This window comes from Rissa tridactyla, chromosome 2 (genome assembly GCF_028500815.1).
Source record: "Rissa tridactyla isolate bRisTri1 chromosome 2, bRisTri1.patW.cur.20221130, whole genome shotgun sequence".
Lineage (NCBI taxonomy): Eukaryota > Metazoa > Chordata > Aves > Charadriiformes > Laridae > Rissa > Rissa tridactyla.
The window spans coordinates 104,992,977-105,011,366 of NC_071467.1; the positions used below are offsets into that span (position 1 = coordinate 104,992,977).

Here is an 18,390-nt window from a genome sequence, read left to right on the forward strand (position 1 = left end):
GCACGGATTTGGTAAAAGCCCCCTTGAAATGTACTTTCTTTGGAAACCTTAAACTGTGTGAGTCACCAATATATGTCATCGCAGTTAATTTTAAACGTTGATTTGAGAGAGAAAGACGCTTATGCTGTATTGCAGAATTCTATGAAATTACATGCATTTGTATACAAGGACACGTGACAAAGCGTTTTATTAAAATAAAAAGCTTTAATACTTTTGCATTTAAAAGATTTAGCAGAAAATAATTGCTACAAACATGCTACAACAACATACATGTTTAAAAAGTTTTCAGTGCTTTCTTTCAAAGTTCAGCATTTTGGCAAAAATAAGTTTTTCTTTATATACTTCAAAAGTTGGCTATCATAATACTGATATAAAATACTTCATGTAGGCTAAGGTCAGGTGCATAAAATACAATAAGTAATAAAACATACTGTTTGTATAAACATTTAAAGTATAAATTTCATCAGATAACATGCAAATACTGCAATATTTTAAATGGCACTTAAATACAGATACTGAGATTCTTTATAATTTTGCATCCAATACGAGATTCTGAAATGTACAAAACTATAAAAAGAACATATTTCTTCACTGAAGTCAGGTACTAGTATAGAGCTTGATTGTCATTTTACAAGCACTGAGCCCCATGTCCTGCAAATCTTCACTAGTCCAAGCAAAGACGTCTACTGAAATAGGCCCAGGGCTAATTAGTTTTCTTCATAATAAAATATGAAAGCGTATTTACACGAGAATAAACTCTTAAATTTTTGGTAAGGTAAGTAAGTAGCAGCAATTTTTTTTTCTTCCGAAAATGATGTTTAAAAATATGTGCATGCTTTTCGTTGTCACTGATATGCATCTGAATAAAATAAAATTAACATTCTTTAACAAACTCAAAACACTATTTTGTTCATTGCTGAAAAAAAACTCTATAAGATCTCTTCTTGCAAAAAAATCATAGATCCATAATGTCAGAACCTTCCAGAGTATTTTTATGTTTCCAAGATCAATGGAAAACAATCTAATTGTGCTGAAAACAGTCATCTGACTAGTAACGAATAAACGAATCATCTTTTCGCGTCATTCCAAATACTTTTAGTTCTTCATTGAAAAATACTAGTTCCAAATACTTTTAGTTCTTCATTGAAAAATATTAGTTCATCAGATCTTCTACAATTTTTGTTTTCTGGTTCAGTGATCAACAATTCTGAATGTCCTTCACAATAGAAACCACCGCCATACTTATGCATATTTTCTAAGCAGTTATATATAATATATTAATCCCGACAAGGTGAATAAAAGGCTTATGAACAGGGAGTGCAGAACAGGCACCACTTTAACAGAAGGAGAAGAAATGCTAAATGAAACTTGTACTTGAGATGCAATCAGGGCTGACAGCGGTACATGTGAAGCTAATGTTGGACTGTCTGAATTTATCAGCGACTCTATCTTTTCTGCTTCTTTATTGCAGGCTTCGATCTAAGGAAAGAAAAAAAAAAAAGTTATTACTTCTCTTCTTGCCATGCCAATGCATAAATGTTGCTAGATGGCACAATTCAGGAAAGAAAATCTCAGTTATTCCCATCAGCACGTAAGATTTATACCACTTTTGTATTTCTTTGAAAAACATATTGGAGCTCTTATCACAGATCTTATCTCTTGTCATTGGAGATCTTGCCATAGTACTATGAAAACTACTGTGGAAGCCCTGAGAAGTAGCAAAAGGGAAGGAAGGAAGCTACATACAAGTTAATGTGGGTGATGTGTTTTGAATGGCAATGCCAAAAAGCTCACAGTAAATTATAACTAAAGTAAGTGCCTCTAAAACTGAGAAACTGAGGACTTCCTTCCTGATCGACCAAGATACTGCCTTGAAGTCTGCAGCAGTCAAAAAAAAAAAAAAAAAAAAAAAAAAAAAAATCAGAATTTTCTCCTTATTGGGCTTTTTCTTCTAAATCAGGGAAAACTGATTTCTTTTAATGGGAAGGGAAGAGAAGAATGGAAGTAACAGGAAAACCTGAGAAAACCCAGGTTTCCATTCCCCCACTGACAGGATGATAATTATGAATTTATGTTAGAAAAATTCATTTTTTTCCACCTTACTTTATACTGCAACCCAGGAATCAATTTAGTACTAAGTCTCTTTAACAACTGTGGAAGCTGCCTCTGGTGAAGTTTTAACTTGGCAAACTTAATACGGGCGTTCCCAAAGCTTTGAAAGTTGAGGAACTTCTAGCTCAGCAACGGGTGTCACCAGTGAGATGAGCAGCTCCTCCCTGGTTTCAGGTGGCCTCTCTGATTTCAGGGAGTCCTCCTCTCCCCAGGAGTCTGACAGCACCTCCTGCAGATGGAGTGAGAGCTGACCAGATTGGCAAGGCTCAAGACCTTGTTTCCTAAGTCCTGGTAACGTTCTGGGCTACTTCTGCTAAAGGAGGAGACACAAGTTGGAGCCGAGCTGGACACAACGGGATTGCTCCGGTAGCATGGGCAAGCAAAATACACGCAGTACATCTGCCAGAGAAACAACTACCCTCTCAGATATCGCAGCTTCCAAAGTTCATGGCAGTGACTCTATTCCCCTCAAACTATACCATAACTTTAGCCCATCCCCAGAAACAATACCGAGCATGGACTCTAGAAATAAAATGGAAACGGGAAGCAGCTGTCAATATAAAATAAACAACAGGAAATTAACTGGCCAGAATTCTGTTTGTATTTTAAAAGACAAGAGAGAGATCGTGGGCAGGTTTTCTCTCCCCTTCCTTTTCAAAACTAAATACTTCATGTTACACTAGTACACGTCAACACGTCGGGTAACAGAATGAACCAGTCAGAACACCTGATCTCCAAAGGGATGTCGTTATGAAGTGCCGTCAACAGGGCCCGGCAAGACTATTAGAAACAACTACAAAATGGCAAGAATTATGTTCCTTTTAATAGGAAGATGATCTCCTCACTGGTCTTGCACAGGTTAACAGGCAGAAAGTGAAAATGAAGCAACATCTCCAAGACAATAATAACGTAATACATAGCCGAATCATTGCTTCTATTGCTCTGAACTGCTCCTAAGAAAATACTGTAAGAACTCTGAGCTGCATTTGTTGTTTTACCTTTAGAGTTTAGTACTGTGAGCGTTAGGTTCTTGCTTGCTAGCATGCTGGGAACATGCAGCTACGACACAGCAAGCTGAGAAGCTTATTGTAACGTTATTTCCTTTTTAAGGTCGTAACAGCATTTTGGGATCTCCCAGCACTTTTTACCACAAGGTGGAAAGGAATATCAAAGCCAGGATGGTCTCAGAACATCCTCTTTGGTATGAGCTACTGCTTATCACATTAATACATTGTGCACATTGACGTTATCAATGTGTATGATGTGCTTCAACCTAATATCACATATACTTCAATCTGCTTTTAACCATCACACCATACAAAGGAGTACCATTTCATACGCAGGTTTGCATTTAATATACAGTTCATATTAAATTAAGAAGTCATTCATTAATTTATTTGTTTTCCTCAGTTTGTATTTTCTGTTATTTTAGCCATAGAAAGTTGAGGGTTCTGCATTTATTAATTTTAAAACAAAAATCATACTACTCTACCCTTGGCGTTCCCTCACCTCCCTCCTGTTATTACCCACACTCAAAAGCCTCTTATCAGAAAAGCAGGATTCTCAAGACACATTTTGCTGTCCGTAATCCTAGCTATTCAGATTTGAGTCACTAGAGAAATCCCCTTGTACTCAGTACACAGGAAAATGCACAATTTTAAAACCGCTATATTGAAAACAGTGAAGTGTACACATATAAAAAGAAAGGAAATCCATGCTGGGTAAATGAAATAACATCATAGTCTACCTGCAATGGTTTGGGGTTCTGATCCACAGGAATGATGAGAATTACAATTTCGGATTCTATGCTTAAGTATCCAAACACATCACACTGTGGCACTGAGACATGCAGGCGTATTTTTTCAAGTATGTCAAGTACTGTTATAGGCTTTTTATTTGTTACCTGGAAGAAAAGAAAGAACTTAGTGGATGATGTGATATTATGCAAAATTACCTCTCTCCTCTTCAGTTTTACTAACATTACGTCATGCCAGAAAATTTGTTTCAGCCACTTAAACTACCCATTTTTACTCTCTAGAAAAAAAACCTACCAACCAAAACGGAACTACCCCAAAACTTAAAAAAGGGAAAGGAAGAAGGGGAGAAAGCATTCTACTTCTTAAATTAACCACGGTTTTGATAGGTGTTGTTCTCCACCTTCATGGTTAGCGTGTAAATGTATCACGTCCCTCAAAATAACGTAAACGGTTCTCTGTTACAGTGGCTTGTATTCCCATGCTGGGAAACAAGAGGCAGAGCAGCCCTACCAGCTGGCACTCCTTCACCGGCACAGAACCTGTTCCAAGAGACACCAGAAATGAAGAGCTATGGCTTTGTGAAGACAGGTATGTGTCTGTATATATCAGAACATGTGACATTACGAGATGACTACGTAACTACCAGGTAAATATACTTTTCTCTGTTCTGCTCTCTGTATCCGACAAAGAACAACTTGACCATAGATGCTCAGTCTCTTTAAAGACTGCCACACCTTATTTTTCCAGGTCACTTCTGGATGTGTTGAACAGTACACATACCAACACAAATAGTTTACTTGTGATTTCTGGTCATTCTGCTGTGTTCTGTTTTCTAGCTTTAGCTGCAAGAGATCCATCCTTCTTATCCTACTGTAGCTTCATTTCTTTTAAGACAACTGGTACAGGAATGGAAATCTGGGAAATGCAACTAGACTACACGAATAAAGTTTGAAAGGTGTCACACAACACTTATTTACCAGATCTTTGAGGGATCTCCTTGTCATAGCCCCATTAAAATGTAGGCTGACATGGTGACTGATCAGCAAACCCTGTTTAAACAGTCTTAAAACAGAAGCACATGCATACTTTAAAGATTACCAATAGTGTCAAACTTGGATTTTAATGTCTTAGATTAGAAATCTAATAGATCAGAATCTTAGCAGATCCCTAATGTTTCTTTGCTCTGAGTAGATGCTGACTTTTGTTTCCTGCTATCTTTACAGAAAAGGCCAGAGGGGCTGGGGGAGAAAAAAAAAAGAAAAAAAAAAGAGTCAGGTTTATAGAACTCTTCAGTAATTGAAGCAATTTTTTTTCTCATATGAACCACCTGTCTCAACTAAAACAGGCATACATTACTACATCTTGCCCTCTCGGGCTGGTTAAGGTGTATGCTAGCATTTCTGGTAATGATTCCATTTATCTGAGACTTAAGCATCTCCAGTACAATGGCTGTGTACACTCTACGTGTACGTACACCGTCAAAAGCAAGAGCTGCACACCAATCCTATCGTTTTATTGATGGAATCAGAGGAGATCGACGTCATTAACATTAATTTAATGTAGATGACAAAGGTATAAAATCTATTCAAATACACAGTTGGGCTTCTTCTACTGCGTTATTATGAGACGCTAGCTATCCTCTGACCCACACTGGAATAACAAAGGCACAGAGCTTCTAACTCTCTATACTCAGGGCAGCGTCACACCGTGCACAGTCTCCAGGCGGCTGTGACCATCTCTGGGGGCTTATTGGATGACCCATGATTGAAGTTTCCAAACCACAGAGCTTCAAACATCTGTAATTTCTAGTATTTGCTGACAGAATGCTGACTTGAATGTTTGAGACATCACATATTTTAAATGTGAAGATATATATACATATTTATATATATGAGTTCTGAAAACTTGAAGACTGTGTATAATGGTGTTAGGTGAGCAGGAGAAGAGAAAGTCAGCAAGACTGTGGTGACAAAGGGAAGAAAAAAGAGAGGGGAAAAAAGAAGTAGACAACTACTACGTACCCTAATCCAGGTATTAGCATACTTAGTAGGTGAGAGGAGAGTAGTGAAGTTATCACCAACTACTTGAATAAGTCCAATAAATTTCTTTAACTGGAAAGCTGCCTTTTAACTTAAAACTAAAAATTCTTCTTCACAGCCACGTGTTGTAACATATTAACCGAGAAGCTGCAGTGGTCACCATGCCCCTGATACAGAGAGGTGACAAGTGGAAGACATTCCAGGATGCTGTCATGACCCAAGAGACACTGTTACTCAGCAAAATTGGTTAATACGCACGCGCGCGCACACACACACACACACACACACAAATCTCTGAGAGGAAATCCGTAGAACATCAATTGGCAGCACGCCCTTGAGATGAAAGCCAACCACACACTGGGCTGCAACAGCAAGAACAGAACCAGTAGAAGTCAATGTCCCCCTTTATTTATATACTCCCCAGTTCCCCTCTGGCCGTGCTGCCGAACTGGAGAGAGTCCAGCAGCATTCAGCTTGTGGAATCTCCGCTCATAGAGGTTTTAAAAAACTCAGCTGTCCAAGCTGATCTAACCTTGCTTTGAGCAGGGAGTTGGACTAGACCCCTCTAGGGGTCCTGTTGAAACTGATTTTTTCTGTGCTTTTTACAACAAGAGCTAACTCTCTCCACTTCTAAACATATAAATAGGTTAATGTAGTTTTATACCGTTTTGGGGAAATTATCTTTCTTGTTGATATTTAAAAAAATTAAAATCATGTGCAGATGCAAACATTAATTGTTTTGCTTCACTCGGCATCATCATCATATTGCTCTATCTTGTGATGTTGTGCCAAAAATCAAGCGTTCTGCTCTGTTCCATATATTGAAGCATAAAAGCAGAGGTCAATAAAGAGCCATCCTTTTATACATCACATGGGGAGTCTGGGCCTAGTATGTTGTGTCCAGTGACAGACAATCAACATCAGAAGATCCATCTTACTTTGAAAGGTTTTTAAAGAGCAGCAATGAAGGACACTAGTGTCTAACTTACAGAGATGTTAAATTAAAACCCAACATTTTAGCTGATGAGCAGCAAAATCAGTGACTACTGTCTAGATAAACCAAAGACTGTAAAACAATCCAATTTAAACATAAGGCAATGTCAGAACTAAGTTACTTGCATTAGGAAATAGCGAGCTAGAAGAAAAATCTTAACAAGAAGGCCATAAATAACAAATATCCACTCTATTACTACCATGAAATAGATTCAGTTCCCGTATCACTTGTCTTTACTATGACAAGTCATTTAAACTGAAAACCCGAATGTGCTTGTTTGTGCCTATTCTAATTCTGTTTTGCTTTGCATTGTAATTCAATTTCTATGCCTGATATTAAGAAATAAAGGAAAGTATAAACAGTATAAAGAAAAAAAAAAATCAAATCCCACACTATCTGCTGAAAAATAATTGGTTTTATGTGTTAACTTTTCAGAAGAGAGTATACAGTAACTTGACTTTACCATGTACCACTTAACATAAGGCACGATTAAACTGTTTACCCTTGCAAAAGTATCCAGCTTGTCTTTGTCATATAATATTCTCAGCATTCCAGCACATAGTGGACAGCAGGCTCCTATGTGAATAAAAAAAAATATCTCATGAATAAAAGCAAATGGTCTTTTTACTTTTAGGTAAGCAGAGGTCAAAAGTTGAACATTGACTGAGAATGAAAACAGTAGAACTGCCAAAGCAAAGTGAATCTTTCAATCTGATAGCAGAATTGCACGATTTCTAAGACTTCTTAACATTAAAAAAATTTATAATGCAAAAGCAGTCACCTTTCAACAAACATTTACTACTATCGACATGAAGCAACCAGATGAATTTTCATTTGTTTCCAGATGATACATTTTTGTAAGCTAAAAACCACAGGCACTTTGTATACTACAAGACAAGGTTTTGTATGGATGCATGCATACGCAACTGCAGAAATGATGATTTAAAGAGCTGAAAGAGATAGGACATGACAGAAAACAATTATGTACACTGCAAAAGTTAATTTATGCAGTTATACCATGTTGGAGCTTAGAATCTTTATATAATGGGAGAGAAGAAGGGCTTGTCTGACAGATCTGTGTTTAATACAGAAGCATGTCGTATTTCTCCTACAGTTTTTCCTCACTATCTCAGAAACCAAAGGGCTAATATTTCAACTTTCAACCCATGACTGTGTATTTAATTCCCACCCCCAACTTAGTATATATAAATTCACATTTGTGACTTTGACATTATTAAATTAATACCAAAGCACAAAGACCCTTTTTCAAAGCAGTGAATGAGAAAAATTCATAAAACTGTTTCTTTTTGAAAACTGAGCATTCCTTGCTCTGTGTATTACCTGTGATTAGTTATTGCCTGTTTCATAAAGGAAGTATTTGTGAAAATAGTAAAAAAACAGTTCAAAACAGCAAAACTGCAAAACTATTCGTACTGTTTTCCTCTTTCACAGTACTGTAAATACATATGGTATCTTCTTCTGTCTTCTAATTAAATATAATTTTTGTTCTTCTGGGAACTCTGACGATAGTCTGGCATTCCAGTGTGGTATTTGTGCTGCCACTTTCGAAAAATTACTTGTCCAATTCCCAGTGACATTCTACCCTACACACCACAGACCGCAGTCGTTTCTCCCAAACCAGTCCTATGGGGACAACTGCAAGTTCCTAAAGATTGAAGGGGCACGACTCCTAAAGCCAAGGCCTTTCCACTTCAGAATTACTCAGCTGAGTCCTTCTAGCCCTAAGGATGAAGGATCTCTACTTCATCCTTTCTCTTAGATGTCTCAAAGACATTATGGAAGACAATATTTTAAAGCATAAGTTTTGTTCCAAATATACACTGATTTATACACGGAGCCTGGAAACTCTCTCCTGTCTACAGTAAATTTCAACAGCGAATTAACATACCTGGTGCAATAACTGGTTTGCAGCCAGTAGCAGAAAGCTGGGGACATTTAACAAAGGCACATTCTGTATGAAAACCATAGTCTGAGAGAACACCTACAGCCTGACAGTGTCCGTAATAGTCAACAGCCACACGGTCGGAATAGGCAGCACAGACACTGCTGTAGGTTTCTCCGTTATGTCCACAAACAGGTTCCACTGATTTGCAAAACGGCTGAAACACACAGAAATGTTTCAAAGATGAATTTATTTGTGCTACAGACAAAACTTCAGAGTCCTTTTCACATTAGGAAACCCAAAGTTAATGGGAATTCGCTGGTAATATTGTTAAACATTCAAAAAAGTAGGAAATCTAGAGTAAATAACCTGCCAGTTTATGAATGGCTAATAAATGCAAAGAATAAACACTTAAAGAAGGTGACAGAAAAATGTAAGTTGGAATCTGAGAAATATACAGTAAGACATGTTTTGGGAAACAACATTTTTTGTTCTGTGCTAATGCTTAAATAAAATGACCATGTCATTTAAATTAATCTACTTATTAAGATTATTATAATTTTATTGTGTAATAAAGTATTATTTTATTAATAAAATTAATTTATCAACAATATATTTGCTATTATAGTATTAATTGATTAATATCTTAATGACTTATTAACAATTTATTTATTCATTCATCTCAGTGTGGTTTTGTGTTCTTAAAATTTAGTGCATGCACGCATGTTGAGTCACCGTCCCTGGAGGTATTTAAAAGACACGTCAATGTGGTGCTTAGGGACATGGTTTAGTGATGGACTAGGCAGTGCCAGGTTTATGGTTGGACTCTATGATCTTACAGGTCTTTTCCAACCTAAATGATCCTATGTATTTCTAACACGTTATTTGAAAAGCTAAATTTATACACTTATTTTGGAAGAATAAAATCCATTACTAGACACCTGTCAAAAATATTTATTGTTGAGACCTTTACACCTATAAAAATAGATTTATTGTGTCCATTTTCTCTCACAAAAACATATCTAGTGTGTCACTTGATTCAAACACATGTAAAAAAAAAAAATCAAAGAAAACTGTAATATAGTTTCTTTCTATCCTGCCTGTGCGTGTATATTAGTCCAACATACTCAAGAGGTCAAATGCCAATAAACTAAGTTTCTGAACATGGACAGAAGCAAATGGAATTGCTGACTCTTTGCAGACAAGGTATGCCTAATACTTTTGTCCAAAGTCTTGTGACATAACACAACTCATTCCACAACTTCTTGCTAAGGTCTAAATATTTTATTAAACTAACTAGTAATTCAAGTAAGTCACCATAGCTGTATGATCACTGCATATCCTCTGAAGTAGCAATACAGTTACAGTTTCTATGTTACACACCTAAACTAACAACAAAACAGAGAGAGGACAAGTAAAAGTGAGCACTCCAAACAACTTCATATTTTGCAGACATCTTCCCTATAAAAGAAAGAGTGAAAACCTAAAGCTACCAGTGTCAAAGACTTCATGAACACGGACACAACTAGACATATAACTGCTGGAGAAAAAAAAACAGCCATGCAATATTCCTTTGATTCTTACTGTTCAAGAGCCAAACGTTCTCTGATATCTCATGAGATATCTGATGTGCAATGAGAGGAATTATCTGAACTTAACAAGGTTGCTGAAAAAGGGCAAGAAAAAGAAGGTATGAAGACAGAAAAGGCAGAAACTAAGAGTGGGTTAGAAGAGCAACAGCATTTAGAAAACAGAAAAACCCTGAAAAAATGTTCTGTACTTCTAAGAATTTCCATGAGTTGAGACCAATAGAGGTCTCAAATCAATTTTCATCATTTGAGGAAAAATCTGGAGATGAACAGCCTATCAACGATAAAGCCAGCAACTTTGAAAAGAGTAGCTCCTGACTTCTCTGTGAAGCGACAGAAATAGCTTGTCTACCAACACTGTAGGGAGTGGTGGGATGGAAGGACTAAACCTGATCTTAATCCTTCTCAGGGACTAACACAAAGACTAATGCCATCCAGACTAACTAAAGAAAATATTACAGACTGCCTAGTTTCCAACAAAACTTAGGTTACAGATCCTGAACAATGAACTTTGTAAACCTGGGGCACAATCACACAAAATGCCAGAGACTTTCTATGACTGGGCATTAATTTTTATTTAAAACAAGTTCAAACTGGTGGAAACTAGCATTTAACTAACCAAGGAACTGTACTAATTACTGCAAACACACTTCAGTGCAAGCTTTAATAGTGAAAAATATAGGATCACTTAATATAAATATCAGAGTATTATTCCCAAGAAAGCGTAAGTAAAGCTTTTGATTGGTTTTGAGACAACTGTTAGCAGAGAAACACTTGACAAAATTCTGAATATAATTTTGTAAGAGTATTTTTGATGCTAGTGAGAATTAAATTTTTAAAGGATTAGTTTCAATGAAAGCATTTTGTAAGCTATAAAAACAAAAATATTACAAAGTTTAACATTAAAGAACAGAGAAGGTTTGATATTTATTGCTAGAACCACTTCCTACCTGGCATGGTCCTCGGTATGCTAAACTTTTTCCTTTTTGGTACAAAGTACACAAGTTACTGTATTCCACGTTGTCTGTGTCACAAACAGGATCCCGTGTCTGGTCACAATTTAACTGCCTTGGCACACATTCATGCTGGCTACATTCAAACTTTTCAAAACTAGTCAGGCAAACTTGTTTCCTTGGTATGCACCTGCATAAAGTAATAATAATTTCATATCATGTCATAGGATTATTATTTTTTTTTAAGTCTCAAAATATTCAGGGAAAACATTTTCAGTGAAATTTTTTTCCAGAGCTAACTATGGTTCAGCAGAGCTGCAGGAAATACATGTGATAAAACATTCTGAATAGTCAATTTCGGGTCTCATCATAAACCTGAAACTGGTTCACACCACGTTTAGTCAATGTTTGTGGACACAGCTACAGTTTCCACTAAAATAAATCTTTTACCAAGTATTTTTCAATGGATTTTCAAAAAAGGCTTGGATAAACTTCTTGCCAACTCCCAAGCTTCATTTTGTAATGCGTATTTAAGGAAAACTAGAGAAAACATGAACACATGAACAGTGAACTGCAAGAGAAAAAGCTTATATTGCAGAAGTCTGGCAAAGGCAGTGAAAACAAGACTTAGAAGATTATATGGTTTCAATTACAAGTATCTAATTGGATTCTAGCTTTGTACGCTCAGTATATTATATCACAAACAATCTTGGGGATGACTGCAAACAAACTGAAAAATCTGGTATTAACACAATTCCCTTATTTGGTATGTCATCCCTCTCAAGCCTTTACAGATAAGAAGTAAAGAGCAATAAAGGGCAGAAATTCTTTCCCCTCTCTATTAAATATGTACCTTCCATGGTCTTGTCCACAGAACATTTGCCGTATGCCCTGCAAGACATCCCTCTGCTAGAGAAATGCCATCCAGTAGAGTCTGATGAAAGGTCCAATGGCTTTTTCAACAATCTCATCCTTCTATAAATGACAACAGTGCTACCACTGGATTACGTATAATGCATCCTTATTCCCTCCGAGTGCTGCTGTCCTACATATTTTCCTTCTATATTAGGGAAGACTCAGAAATTCTGAGATTTAAACACTTTACGAGTGGAATATAGGGTCTTAAATAGACTCAAAGCACTTCAGAGATGTTTTAAAATGAGCATGTTTAGTTTATGCTACATTATCAAACTGAGACAGAAAAATGTATTGTGTACAGTCCCATACTGAAACTACAATTTAAAGTTATTGTATAAAACTGAAAAACCTCTCTTACTTTCCAAATTAAAAATTTAAAAGGTAAAAAGTGTATATCCGCTACGCAGCTTTGAAATTGCAGTTTTCAATGCCATAATGGCTGTTACAGCTACAAAAGTACAGTGTTTTCTCTGCAGTATTCTGCATCAGTGCATTTAAAGTGCAGAAAAAGGAAAAAAAAATAAAATTGCTATCATCAGTTTTCATGAAAGCACAGTATTACACAACTTCTTATGGTGGCTTGCTTTCAAAACAGAAAAATGTACAAATTCAAAGGAGACTGTAGTATTGCACAATACTGAGAAAATTGAAGACAGACACCAATATTATGAGCTACAGACTTTGATTTCTGTAAAAAAGGTCAGGTTTTCTTTTCTCCTGACACTAGGACAGAGCATATTTTTGTTTTAATGTGTTCATCTATAAAGATTTTGTTTTTTCTGACATTGAAAAAACAGAGATTGGACAGACACAGTTTTCACAAGATATCAACCTTTTTAAGGGAAACTCGAGTCTTCCAGACTGACCAATATTTTCCTACTTTAGAGGTAAAAAGCACAGATTGTTGTCTGAATAAGCAAGAACGAATCCAAGTCTTGAATTCTGGTGTGGGTTTTTTTTTTTAAACTACGAGAAGGACATGTGAAATACAGTAGTAAAACGACACTTTTGCCATTTCAACAAAATAGGATTCTCCCATTTTTGAAAGCATACAGCAGTCTTCTTTTATTGCTAATGCTGAGATCTGAATAATTAATTTAAAAGATACAGCACTACATAAACAGAACCAAGACTTGGCAGTTATTACAGTCCATTATTAATTACGTTAAATAAAAATAGCTACTTCAGGCAGTTATTTTTATTGGAGTACCCCAAAAGTAGAATGTTACTACAACACATTCAAAGAAAAAGTAAATCTGCTTCACGAGTAGATGATGCGAAAGAAAAACTTAAAAACATATTTTGCTTTTACCTCTGGTTTTTATTACAAGGGTTAGGGTTACAAGGATCCTTGGAAATACACGATCCAAATTCGAATTGATTGTCCTGGAGCCCAACACAACGAGCTATACATGCACTTGGATACGTGCGTCCATTTTGACCACATACTGGTACAAACTGATCTACACAGTTACATGGTAAACCTGTAAGAGCAACACACAGAACAGGAATTTGGTGCACACTTATTTTCTATGACAGAAGACACACAAGGGGTCAACTAAGATATCTCTGACTTCCCGCAAATGCAAACATGTGCCCTATCTTCACCCACTTCCTCCCTCCTGTAAGTCAGCAATGCTGTAGCACATACACACTTTTAAGTAGTCGGAAGGGAAGTTTGTGCCCTGCCTCCTTGCTAATTCTACTCAGCTTTCTCCATTTTTCCCCCAAACTCCTTATCTCTCATCCCCAGTGGCATTAACCCGTCTCCACCTATTTTTACATATTACCAGAAGTTTTATTTTTCAGTACTGATTTTTTTTTTTAAAGGTATGTGCTTTTTCTGAAGTGCAGCTTGGACATGAGGGAAATAAATAGTTAAAAGAACATAATAGTAACGAATTATCACGTGTTTTCCATTAATACTGTAGAAAGAATTTTGATGCTAAACCTCGCTCTAAGATTATCAAGCTTGCCGTTTCCATAGTTTGGAAAGTTACCTGTAAACTTCCGACGTTCATCTTCTGAACTATGCTCAGTCAGACACTGACGTGTAGAACATATCAAGTTTCCAGCAAAACATGAACAGACATTACAATCTATATTAAAGGATGTTCCATGGCCTTAAAAAAAAAAAAAAAAAAAGCAAATGCCTACAATCAATAAATATGAATATATAGTCTTATGGTATATTTGCATTACATAGGTATTACATCTTAAATATAAATTGTTCCTGTAATTTCCCTTATTCAGTTTCTTTTCCTATTGAAATTTCTCTTTTCTTAGATTTCAAGTTCTGCTTTATTCATTTAAAGAAAAAGTCTGTTCACATGTGTTGTTGATTAATTAGTTAAAAACAAGGACGCAAGCACTTGTATCCTTTTAAAACCTGTAAAAGTTAGGCTTTTTTTTTTTTAAGAACAATTAAAAGCTGCAAAAAGAAATACACTCAGAAAACAGAAGTAGCGGTGGCATAGTACATAGCACTTCTATTAATTCTGGCTATCAATCTATTATTTTTAAATTTAAAGCTTTTGTAAAGATACATTCTTCTCCTAAATTAGTTTTACGTAAGACTGCTAAATTTTCAGCCAGAATCTCATACACAAAACTCCTCTGCAGTTCTCTTTTCTTTCCTTTGTGTGTACTTTTTTTCAAGAGGTAAAAAGTGCCAATGCTTCATTCCAGCCTTCATTGGTTTGTAACATCCATTATAGTCGTAATTTCAGCCTCAACAAGGAGTACAAGTTACAATGCAGCTTTGTCCAAAGCAGGGAATAAGAAAGATTATAGCAAAGCTGAACAGAAACCCGGATCTAGATTCAGCATGAGACACACATAAATACAGAGGTCGGTGTTCACTCACTGGCTTTCTGAAAGGAGCCCTTAATAATGCAACTGACACCATCACAGCTGCTTTTTGAGGATGGAGCAATCTGCTTAATTTTTGCATAAGTGAGTAACTTTTTCACAGCTGAATCTAAGAGTCAAACTGCAAATTTTGGGAATTTTTCTTTTAATTTAGCAATTCCAGTTTGGTTTTGTGAACTGTCCATATGATTGCTCTTCACTGTGTTGTATGTTTTATGTAAATTTAATACACGTTGATGACAGACGATCTATCCATAACCCAGTCAGTTGTTAAAGACTATGAAAAACCACACAGCTCTGCAGGAAAACATAAGAGTAACTGTGCCTTACAAAATTAGGCAATTCCCTCTAATCTTTCAAAGGGTTGAGATTAAGGATTAGAATTTTTGAAAAATATTACAGGGGCACAAAGTATTTCAGCAATTTGGAAGAGGTACTCCTAGGCAAATGATGGCAGAACAAGAGGGGATGGAAGAGAAAGACTCTGTAGTACAAAAAGCTCTATTTAAAGCACAGTACTACCCAAGAAGGAGGAATTTGTCAGCAGGAAAGAAGAAGAGTTTCCAAGATTTGAAGGTTATGCCAAACACAGGATCTCTTAGGTGTTTCTTCAGGGTAAAGAGTAACTGCCTTAGGATCCAGCTGAAAACTGCAAGACTATTGGCTTTCACTATCAAAGAGTACACACAGCAAACTTCACCAGTAATAATTTCATAGAATGTGCTGGGTTGGAAGGGACCTTTAAAGGTCATCTAGTCCAACCTCCCTGCAGGAAGCAGTAAGGGACATCTTCAACGAGATCAGGTTGCTCAGAGCCTCATCAAGCCTGGCCTAGAATGTCTCCAGGGATGGGGCCTCTGCCACCTCTCTGGGCAACCTGGGCCAGGGTCTCACCACCCTCATTGTAAAGAACTTCATCCTAATGTCTCATCTAAACCTACCCTGCTCTAGTTTAAAACCACTGCCCCTTGTCCTATCGCTACATGCCCTTGCAAACAGCCCCTACTCAGCTTTCTTGTAGGCCCCCTTCAGGTACTGCAAGGCCACTAATAAGGTCTCCCCAGAGCCTTCTCTTCTCCAGGCTGAACAAGCCCAACTCTCTCAGCCTGTCCTCATAGCAAAGCTGCTTCAGCCCTTGGATCATCTTCGTGGCCCTCCGCTGGACCCACTCCAGCAGGTCCATGTCCTTTGTATATAACGTGCTTCCTAATAATTTCATAATTGGAATCAATTCACAACACAAGAAAAAGCCAGCATCAGATAAAGCATTCAGGGTTCTTTGGTTTATACAGAATGGTTTTAAAAAACACAGTTCAGATTTTATGACTAAACCCTAGCTTTTTGCAACTGACATATAAACCAATTAAATATAGTAACTACAAAAAGTTCATATGGTGACCATATATTTTTAATTATTTGTTTTTGATAGTAAATTCCAAATCCACTAGATGATGTAATTTTTATCTTTTATTATGTAATACCTAGAGTCTTAATCACCACACACACTTAATGAGTAATTATAGCAAAAGAGAAGAAGCTGTCTGGTTTTGTGGTGGTTTGTTTGTTTTAAATGGACATCATTTACTCAATACCTACCAGTTACACACATTGTCATTACAGTTAGCACAACTGACAGCTGTACACTGTGCAAATATAAAACACAAACAAAACTTCAGACATTTTTGTGATTATTTTCACCAATAACCTGAAAAAGTGCAAGTTTGTTTGGACAGAATGATTGATAAAAGCTTTCAGTCACCATTTAAATAATATATTTGCTAATGTCTGTATTTTAAAAGCATCTGCTTTCACCAGATACTTTCTATAGCTGTAACATTAAGGTTAAGATGTTTTCAGTGTTCTGCTTCCATGAACAAATAGTACCAATTTGTCAATACAAAGTAAGTTTTAAGTGTGTTTGGGTGACCTTGGATGGACAAAAAATGCCCACAACATTACAAGCTGTAAAGGCATGGAACATTACAGGAAGAAATTTGTGTGAGGCACGCGCCTCTGTGCCTGTGTCTATTGGAAATACATCCAGCGATTACTGGTTTTGTTCACTACCAATTCAGACATCAACAACTATTTTGATAAAACTAGTTTTTTGCAACTTTCACACGTATAGCTAGGTTTGTGGTAGGAGGAAGGATCATACAGTGAACACCTGATAATACACAAAAGAACCGCTCAGAAGATAAGTTAATAACAACAAAAAAGTAAAAGATTTTCTTGCATCCCTGTGCCCTGCAGAGGAAGTTAGAAGTCTAAGCCGAGTACCTTCTTCACAGGCAATGTGTTAGAGAACCTGTCTCAGAAGCAGCTCTAGGACAGACAAATGCTAACAACTCTGCAAGACCAGAAACATTCACTGAAAGACTCCAAATTAACTCAAGTGTGAAATACTGGCTAATATAAGTGAACTTATTTAAAACTTCTTGCTTTAAACTTCCTCAAGGTTTGGATACCAATGCAAGTGGCCAAAATACATACTTCTTTTTTTTTTTTTTTAAAAGGATTCTGTGGATAACAAAGATAGGTAAAAATTTTGTGCAACACAAATGTGGTAAAAGTATAAAAGTTTGCATCAGTGGACACATACCTAAATATGATACATTGGGGGAAGGAATCACAATTTTTGTGCAAGTCACAAAACAAATCTTTTGGGATTATCTGAAGGAGTCAATAAGCACATGGACAACAGAAAATCAGGTTGATACACTTCAATACTCAACAGACATCTAACAGCTCTTTAACAGAAGCTTTCAAGAAAAGAAGTAGAGATAGTAAAAAAAGGAGCTCACATGGATAAATAACTGTGAAACAGAACAAATCAACAACAAAGAGATGTCACTGGAGGAGTCTCCATGATCCAGGCAGTGGATGTTTTCAACATATTTATATGTGATCCGAAAAACAAGTGCAAGTATTACATGACAAAGTCTATCAATAACATTAAGGTACAAAGGACCAAATAATGAAGAACTGCAAGGGAATCTCACCATGCTGACTAGGAAACTAGGAAAGGATATAGCAGAGGAAATTTATTGTTCTAAACATAAAGTGATTCTCTACAATTCACACAATGAGCTGTGAGCTTACCGCTTCCACTTAAGAACTGCACCATGGCATTACAATAGACAGCTCTGTGAAGCATGACCTCAATAGAATTATTAGCCAAAAAAAGATAATGTGCAAGATAATTATGAAAGGAACATAATTTTGCTGTTACATACACTCGATTGGGCACTTGA

The 18,390-nt window shown here is 36.5% G+C and overlaps 1 protein-coding gene across 7 annotated transcripts in view; it reads right to left on the minus strand.

Moving 5' to 3' along the window:
- Window positions 1-232: 232 nt before the first annotated feature.
- Window positions 233-18,390, minus strand: part of RECK (reversion inducing cysteine rich protein with kazal motifs) — a 74,208-nt gene continuing 56,050 nt past the window's right edge. For 4 of the 7 annotated variants that reach the window (XM_054191928.1, XM_054191929.1, XM_054191930.1 and 1 more), the window contains 7 exons: window positions 14,266-14,388; window positions 13,578-13,749; window positions 11,345-11,537; window positions 8,812-9,022; window positions 7,405-7,478; window positions 3,860-4,015; window positions 235-1,479 (listed from right to left, as the gene is read on the minus strand). In XM_054191928.1, the coding sequence (XP_054047903.1) occupies window positions 1,264-1,479; window positions 3,860-4,015; window positions 7,405-7,478; window positions 8,812-9,022; window positions 11,345-11,537; window positions 13,578-13,749; window positions 14,266-14,388 (1,145 nt within the window). In that variant the 3' untranslated portion in view covers window positions 235-1,263. Of the gene's footprint in view, window positions 1,480-3,859; window positions 4,016-7,404; window positions 7,479-8,811; window positions 9,023-11,344; window positions 11,538-13,577; window positions 13,750-14,265; window positions 14,389-18,390 lie in introns of all 7 variants that reach the window. The other 3 variants (XM_054191933.1, XM_054191934.1, XM_054191932.1) reach the window with 2 other exon arrangements.